Raw genomic sequence first — 8,619 nt, 5'->3', positions numbered from 1 at the left:
TTTGTGAGCACGTTAATATCAGCGTACGGTTTTTATTTACTATTTTTTTTTTAATGTCAAAGGAAGGAAGTCAACAAAACTGAAGTTGTCAATGTCAATATTCTGACAATGACATTGTTTCTTCGGTAGTGAAGTTTATTATAAATTGTTAAATCGAGATTTTGAAATGTTTATTTTGAATTTAATGAAAATCTCTTGGAAATTTAATTTGAATATGGGACATACGTGATTTTTAGTTTTTACTCCATTCCAATTCCATCCAAAACACAAATATGCTCAGCTATTGATCAGTAAAGATCCCAATCGTTTTGAAAGTGAGTGGGATGCTTTAGACGCCATTTTGTTTTGTATTGCCGTGTGTGGTGCCTTCTTCTTCACTCTTCACTGGTGTAAATCCTAAAAATCAGCTGATATTTGTATGAATTCCGTTATTTCTGATAAAACTCTTTTAAATCTTAATATTTTATTTTAAAAATGAGTGAAATATTGAGTGTGTGTCTATCGTGTGCGAACGACAAAAACACATTTAATATATTTGATACACATGAGTGCGAAGGATGTGAAGAAATTTACGCCGAAATGCTGAAATCATGTTTTAACATTTTAGTAAGTGAATATTTAAATTAAATATATCGAGGGTATTCTGGGAGAACCAGATAAGTAGCGATACCGTTAAAATGAGAAAAAGGCATTTAAAGTTTTGGATGATCATAGGTCAACGATGAAGCATAACTACATAAAATTTACACTACTTGTACTCAGATACATTATCTAAGATTGTTTTGATACATTAATTTATGCATTAATTGTCATAAAAAGTTTCAAAAAGGGGAAAGTTGCCGTGAAGGTGTTGCAGTTATTCTGTTTTACCTGAAATACGTAAAAGAGCTGTAAATCTCTTAAACACACATTAATCTTTACCTACTATGATTAGGAACAGTTCTCTGTCCCGCATTAAATCAGATGATGTTAAAATAAATTGAAATAATATTCTTATTAAGGCGGTAAAATTATTTTTTTCTCAGTTATCTGTTTTTACCTGTCAATTTTTTGGGTATTATTACAATAAAAAAACGAATAGGCGATATTTATTTTATTTATTGTAAGCTGTCTTAAGTTTAAACAGTTGAACCCTGTAGATAAAATAGCACTTAAATAGAATTATCAAGAAAAATAAAAGTAAAGGAAATTACGTATTAGTTTCCTCGCAAGATATCTCATCCTTCTCTTCAGCCTCTTCAGGAACAATAACCGTCTTTAGATTTTTATACCAAGGCTCCAATTCTTCTGGTATAATATTTTTTTTAACCAAATTTAATAAATCCTTTTTTTTTGCTTCGGATATAGGTAATGATTCTTTGTACATTTTTTTTAACTCAGTTGGAAATTCATCCTGTCCCATTCTTTTTGTTCGTGTAGCTCTAGTTTTTCCTTCTTTACCGGTAACGTCAATGTAATTAAAAGTATCAGTCATGTCATAATTGAAGTAAATTCTTTTCTCCCCCTTTACAAACCTCAGTTGTTTGATTTTAAGCCACTGTACTTTATTTCCTTCCTTGTCCTTATCTTTGTTATGAATAATCTTTGAAGCCAGATCTTTTAAATCATAAAACTCATGGTATTTAAACTCTTTTGTTTTGTATGGCTCCTTGACTATCTTCTTCTGTTGAACAGTATGTATTTTCCTACGCCTTGCACGTTCGCATATTGAAATCCAGTCTAGCATTGAATATATTGACGTTTGTTTCTTTTGTGATTCAATAGCACTATGCATAGAATCGGCCTCCATGTATGTATGTCCAGATTCTAAAAATTTTTGCTCTATAATCTGTAAATGTTTAATATTCTGAACAACCCACAAAAGAATTGCAGCCACATATTGATTTCTATTTTGACCTGAGCAAGTATCAGAAAATAGGCTTATTTCAGTTACGTTTGCTGAAATACATTTAGTTAAATAATGCAATAAAATCGATCCAATTTCGCAACTCCCTTTTTTACCGTTCAATTCGGACCATAGAAAACAGTATGCATTATTGGGCAGACCTGCTTCATAAACAGTGAGATTAAACACGCACAGCTTTCGAGAATAATACAACTGGCTCACTTTACAGTGAGGGATCTGAAGTACAGCCTGCAGATCGAATGACACCGAAATAAAGTTAGGATCTTTGTTAGCTCTCTCTTTGTCTTTTTCCTTTTCTGCATTACAAACATTTTTCCTCTGGATATGCTCTTTATAATTTTCTTCTAATAATCTCTTTTTCTCTTCGTCAGCCTTTTCATAATTTGTACAAATTGTACATTGGTCTTTTTTCGGTACAAAAAAACTTAAATTGTATTCCGTAGCAAATACTCTTCGATAAGTGAGCTCATTTGCTGCTTCTGCATTTTTTTCTTGGCATAACTCTTTGTACAATGTGTACATTTTTCTTATATTAAGATCTGCGCTCAAATACTTCCTCTTAGTATCTTTTCTTGTATAATGAGATTCCAAACATGGAAATGATTCTATGTGGCGACGAATTCCTTCCAAAACCTCTGGTTTAGTTTTGTTAGCCGGCTCGTGTTTTCCTCTATTGTCAATAGCTTCAAAAGCACCAATACTATTGCGTTTATTTACAGCGTCAAATACTACAGATGGCCCTATATTAAGAGTTTTCGTAAAAAACTTTTGACAAACTTGTTCTTTTGCGTCATTGTGTGTAAAGTAGCATTTTTTTGTGAAAGCTCTTTTTTCACGTTTATTTCTCACAGCAAGTACTCGCTTAGGACGGTTTACTTCTATATGGGAAAGAATGAAATTTTTCCTACCGATGAAATCAAGCTGCCAGTAATGTCGACATATTTCCTTTCTAGCGTTCTCATCAAAGTTATCAGAACATTTGTACTTACATTCAGAACAGTTTATGACCTTTGGAATCTTTGCTGGCCGCTCTTTAGAGCGAGACTTGTAAGGCAAACCATCAGCCCTTCTTCTTTTTGCTACGTTTACTACCCAACATTCAGGATTAGATTTTCTCCATCTTTTCATAGGTTTGACTTTTTTCCATATATTATTTAAAATTTCCTGTAATATTAATTTAGCGATATCTGACGACTCTTTTTGTTTCTTATTTTCTTCCCGTAGTAATAGGATATTTTTTTCTAACAAACCATCGACTCCATCATTATTTGGCTGAAAAACGTCTCCTAGTAAATCTTGAACAGTAATTAAGTCATTATCTTGATTCATGTGTTGGTTAGGAAGGGGAGGTAAATAGGTAGGATCTTCGTCATCAGATATATCGTCAAAATTAAATAAGCTTTCCATCTCTATTTCGATTTCGTCACTGATATTTTCATTCCGTGGAACTCTTGATACTGGTTGACGACCTGAAAAAATACCAGGCATTGTAAACAACTAGTCATTTTTATTAGCTGGGAGATAATCATAAAATACGTAATAAGCTCACAACGGGTAAGGTAAGAGTAATCTCTCGGCTCGTCTTTCATACCGATACATGACAAATAGGTTTGCACGACTATTGAGGAGACTATTTCCGACAGTCAATGACTGATATGCAATATGTTTGTCTATATTATTATCATAATAAAAGTATGTTCTTATGCAGAAATACATACCGGATCGACGTCTGGAAAGTTCACCGTTGTTAGTTTGATGAACATCAGCTGCTACAACAGTACGATGTTGAACTGGTTCGCTATCACTTTCAGAAGAAGAGTGTTGTCCTAGAAACATAAACAAAGCATTAACATAGCGTCTAGACAACATTACAATATTTTATTTTAAATGAAATAAAATTATAACCTCAAAATGTAATTACGCATGTAAATTAAAAATACCTTGTGTTGCACTGTCATTGACTATCAGCGATAATATCTTCTTTCCTCTGGAAACCATTATACACAGATTCACTTAACATAACACAGTAATTATTCGAATTATGATCTCGATGAAATAAACACGTGCGCACGCGACGACTTCTAGTTGACATATATATAAAAACGTTAGCAAACAAAACAGACTAAGTAAGCTTTATCTCTGTAGTAGAGAATCAAATTGTGTTACTTGTAGTATGCAAAACAAAATAAACTTGCTTATTCTGTTCTGCCTGTCAATAAAACAAAGAACACAGTTCGTTTTACCAATAAGAAACAAATAAGATGCAATATTTTGTTTTACGTGTTAATATAAAATGCAATTATCTATAAGTGTTTTGTGGGTAAAGAAAGTAAATTGTTTTAATCCGTTGTCACTGTAACAATTTTTTTTATTTTGTTTTTAAGAGTCTATATCCTTTTTTGCTTTAATATTTACAGAAAAAAAATGCTAGATATTTTCTTTACCCAAAGTAAAAAACTGTTGTGAAAGCTTTGGCAGTTATATGATTTTGCCAGATAAAAAATGCGCCAAAAACTATGTAGCCTATGTTTTTAACATATTTTTTTAAAATTTTGCACTTATCTGGTTCTCCCAGAATACCCTCGATATAAGATTCTCATCCATTATACATCCTTTACTCTGTCTCCAATCAGTAGATAATTAATTAAATTGTTGAAACTTTATAGATGTACAATCACGGAAAATGATTGCTGGCACAAGTTGGGATAGTGTAGGTTGAAGCGTGCTTTTGACAGCACTGTAACTCAGTGTTGTTGGTGATGTGGGTTCTTTACACATCACCGGATGCAGATGCTAATTTTTTTACCTTAAGATCGGCAGATCTTGATTTTGTCTATTACAGTACAGTCAACAACACCGCATCAAGCTATACACTTTTGTTCGAATGCTGCCTCCAGTGCAATGGAACCAAGATTCATCTAATATGATCTGAATATATATTGTCAAATCATATTCATATGAATTTAAAAAACTTTTAATGATTTTTTGACATTTATTAACAAAAGAGAATCAAATAAAAGCAAGCAGTTGCCTAGCTTAATTACACTGGAACAGTAAGAATAATGACTCACCTACTTTTTCAGCTGCCAGTCTGTTTTTAGATGGTTTGTATATTAATTATCACTCTGTAAATATTCTCAATCAATGCAGGAGACAGATATTTAAATTTATGCAGATTATCAGATGTGGATGCTGATATTCACAACAGCCCTAATTTGTAATACTGGGCTGTCTTTCGTCTCACGTGATTGGTCTGCGTCAAATACAATATATAATATATGTATAAATAAAATATGTCAGTGTTAATATTCGATTCTATTCTCAGATTACAGATAATGATGAGCTAAATGCAATGTGTGAGAAATGCATTTTGAAATTAAGAGATGCATTTTATTTCAAACAAGCAACACTGAAGAACATAAATGGTATGACTAAATGATTATTTTTTTCTCATTGGACTAATAATTACATTACCGTACATAATTATTATGTATTTACTAGACGTCTTTAGCATTAGTCAAAATTTCTAGACTATATGTGTACAGGTACATATCACGGCTGGCTGGCGGGTCCTACCCGTAAAGTGCCTTAATTTAAAGAAAAACGCGATTTTGGATCAGTAAAAATTGATTCACTTATAATTTATTTTTTCTTTTATCAGACCTTAAAAGCCAAATAGAATTAGAAATGAAATTATTAGAAGATTTACAGTCGAATTACACAGAAAATGATGATTCGTTACAAGATTACAAAGAGCCTGAACTGGATCCTAAAACCGGTCTATTGAATTACACTAATATCAATAATACTAAACAAGAAAAGGTTAGCGTTACAATCACTGCAGAGACGACTGTTACAAAAAACGAGAAGAACGTGAAAAAAATTAATGATTATTCAAAAATGGACTACAGCAAAGGTAACAATTTTTTACTTAAAAGTTTTCATTTCCTTTTCATCCTTCTTTGGTTCTATTATATTTTTATTGATATAAAGGTCGAACAAACACAAAGAAAAATTCGTTTGTTTCGACTGAACTCGAACCTGCGTCTGTTGCATCAAAGTGGATACTTGCAGTGGCTACCGCTATGCCAACTGAACTACGGATCGAGCCAGCAAATGTTACTAATTTCTCTGTGCTTGTTGCGGTTTTAAACGGTTTATTTTTCGCCGTAGCACCACTTGTGAGAACTTATGAAAGCTTCTTCAATCAGCCAGGGGTCTTATTTACTATTATTAGAGTTCAATATAGGTTCGTAACGTCTAAAAAGCTGGATGGTGATATACACTTCATGTAGCGCTGTCTCGCAACGATTCATTTTAGGTCCTAAACTGAATCGTAATAAGAGTTCATGGTGAGGCCCCGGTTACCGTTATAGCTACCAGAAAACTGCCACACATGTCGCTATCATGCTAGCCCTACTGACATACAAAACTAAGAACCATATACACAAACTTTGAACAAACAGAACAAAAAGGCCTGAACACTAATTATGAAACAAAAAACAAAAGAGGCATTTAAATCAAATTAAAATAGGGACCAGTCATCTTTTGTTCCTGGACCATCAATCATTAGTGTTTTCATAAATTATTTAATTTCACCGACTTTAAAAATTCGACTCAATTCGACTGTATTTATATATTTTTTTGTGTGTATGTTAAACGATTACTCTGACATTGGTGAACAGATTTCGATGATTCTTTTTTTTTAATACGGGGTACCGTAATGGTCCCGTTCAAAAGAAGTTGAAGATGTTCCACCTTTAAGTGTGGCAAATTAGAGGATAAATCCAGTTTATTAAATTTCATCCACTTTTCGTTAACCCGTTTCAATAAAACTTGGTGTACAGTCTACCGAGTGCATGTCTGTGGTCGTCGACAAACTGTACGGGAATGAACCTAATAAGGTAGGACAAGAATAGTAGCAGGAGAGTAGAGCCTACCACTCTTAAGTATCTTAACAGGCCCTAACCATTAAGTGTGCCAAATACATATATAAATAAGTACAGGATATCGGCGCCGTGTGACCTAAGGCAACAGACGGACGGGGTAAAGGAAATAAGGGTGTACTGGGATCGATATTCTCACTGCCGGTCTCACAGATTCACAAGACCTATCTACAGATGGGTAAAGGTGTCTTGGCCACAATGAGAGGATCGTAGCAGGAGGTAAATTAAACTCGACTGCTGTGGAAAGACTAATTTTTAATAATAAATTAATTGATATGTATATACAAATTTACATTAACAAACATTATTACAACAAAGGTCTCTAAAATCTAAGTGTCTCGTCGGTGTAAAGTGCCGTTGAAGCATTATCTTGCAGTCTATTTTTGGGTCGTTCGCCTGCAGAGTAGAATGTTCATAGGTTGTTTGAACACTTGGCATATAGATATAGTTCCAATGAAAATAAAATGTTATAATAACCTAGAGCTGATCTGATTATGGAAATGACAGAGGGGCTCCTCGACAGTGCACAGCAGCTACCTTATGTTTTGGCTTCTATTATTCGTTTTGACGAGTACTTACATATAATGCGTGTCAGTTATCGTTGAAGAGACCAAGGTAATGAACACAACAAAAGCAGTATCTCCTACCTTTTACAGTCGGTTTTCTTAAATAAAAACGTTATAAGTATCTTATTATATATATTTACACACAGGTACTGAAAAGAAAGACAAGCCATACACAATTTTCCCTGGCCAAACAACCTGTTCAATCTGCAGTGAATCATTTACAACTACAAAAACACTACATGAGCATATGAATGGTCACTATCCGCTTTTCGAATGTGATGAGTGCGGGAATAAATACGCCAGCGAGGCTCAACTGAAGAGACATAAAGAGGTTCATTTGCAGGGACCTTTTTCCTGTACTCAATGCGAACAGGTAACATTTAAAAGGCATAGATTTATATGTAAGGATCTGTCAATGCCATCCAGCAACTTGGGCAACTTACTTATGATTGTTAATACAAAGATGGAACCCAAGGAAAAGTTCCTTCAACCTGACAGGACTTGGACCTGCAACCACGCTATACTGTAGTCACTCTGCCAACTGAGCTACAGGTCGAGTCAGTGGGTCAACGAAATGCTTCTGTGTCTGTTATGCCTCTTTGTACAGGGGTTTTCGGTTATATAAAACCGACCGGGCTCAGGGACTCAGGCTCAAGAACAAGACAATATGTGCCGTATCGAACAAGACTGCTTTCTGCATTTGCGTTGGAAACGACACGCTACAGAAATCCAACCGCCTCAAGTTGTTAGCGAGGTTAACTGGAGTTAAATTAATCATTATTATTATGGCAGGTCTAATATTATAATATGCCTTGTTTCAGGTTTTTGAAAAACTAAACACGCGCAACGCTCACATATGGCGTGTACATCAGTCGTCGCACCCTTACATCTGTTCTGAGTGCGGCGAACGCTTCAAGACGTTCCACCAACGGCTGAAGCATTTGCAAGAGTTCCATGGGAAAACTGAACCAAAATATCCGTGTCCTCATTGTAGTAATAAATATTTTTATTCAGGTACGTTCATTAATTAGTTTACGTGATAGTACAATAGAGTTCATAGAATGACCGTTATTTTTTTTTATTTTAGTAAATAGGGAAGTAGACAATTTTTCGGAAAGTATTTAAATTTAATTTTAAAGGATGTAATACAGTTATTAAGTCCGTCCAACCATTTATTTTACTTTTGATAGCTCGACTACTA

At 34.0% G+C, this 8,619-nt stretch overlaps 1 protein-coding gene across 1 annotated transcript; it reads left to right on the top strand.

Annotated features, from left to right (window-relative positions):
• Window positions 1-370: 370 nt before the first annotated feature.
• Window positions 371-8,432, top strand: LOC113232328 (zinc finger protein 552-like; the record flags this gene model as incomplete). Its single annotated transcript, XM_026467006.1, has 5 exons — window positions 371-606; window positions 5,232-5,331; window positions 5,568-5,822; window positions 7,565-7,791; window positions 8,240-8,432. Coding segments are annotated over exons 1-5 (907 nt in total), but the record flags the coding sequence as incomplete, so codon positions are not given.
• Between the last annotated feature and the right edge of the window lie 187 nt (window positions 8,433-8,619).

This window comes from Hyposmocoma kahamanoa, unplaced genomic scaffold (assembly GCF_003589595.1).
Source record: "Hyposmocoma kahamanoa isolate Upper Pololo Valley unplaced genomic scaffold, ASM358959v1 72651, whole genome shotgun sequence".
Taxonomy (NCBI): domain Eukaryota; kingdom Metazoa; phylum Arthropoda; class Insecta; order Lepidoptera; family Cosmopterigidae; genus Hyposmocoma; species Hyposmocoma kahamanoa.
Note: the sequence above shows the minus strand (reverse complement) of the source record. Positions and strands in the feature narration are given on the sequence as shown.